We start from the raw sequence: 212 nt of genomic DNA, 5'->3' as shown, positions 1-212 counted from the left end.
GGGGGTCTAGGAGGTCCCCTGGATGCCAGGGTCCCATTGGGGGGGTCCCCCAGACACCCGGGTCCTGTGTCAGGTTTTGGGGGGTCCCTGGACACCGGGGTCCCATGGAGGGGTCTGGGGGGTCCCCGGGCTCACCTGCAGGTTGTGGTCGTGGCCACAGAGGTAGGCGGTGACGCGGTGGTGCCGCAGCAGCGGCCGCCGCAGCCCGCCCC

The 212-nt window shown here is 72.6% G+C and overlaps 1 protein-coding gene across 1 annotated transcript in view; it reads right to left on the bottom strand.

Moving 5' to 3' along the window:
* Positions 1-69: 69 nt before the first annotated feature.
* Positions 70-212, bottom strand: part of ACP5 (acid phosphatase 5, tartrate resistant) — a 9,557-nt gene continuing 9,414 nt past the window's right edge. The window contains exon 4 of the mRNA XM_009280087.1: positions 70-212. This exon is cut by the window's right edge and continues 296 nt beyond it. Coding sequence (XP_009278362.1) covers positions 70-212 — 143 coding nt within the window.

This window comes from Aptenodytes forsteri, unplaced genomic scaffold (assembly GCF_000699145.1).
Source record: "Aptenodytes forsteri isolate BGI_AS27 unplaced genomic scaffold, ASM69914v1 Scaffold611, whole genome shotgun sequence".
NCBI classification, from domain to species: domain Eukaryota; kingdom Metazoa; phylum Chordata; class Aves; order Sphenisciformes; family Spheniscidae; genus Aptenodytes; species Aptenodytes forsteri.
The sequence above is the reverse complement of the archived record's forward strand: the minus strand, read 5'-3'. Positions and strand labels throughout refer to the sequence as shown.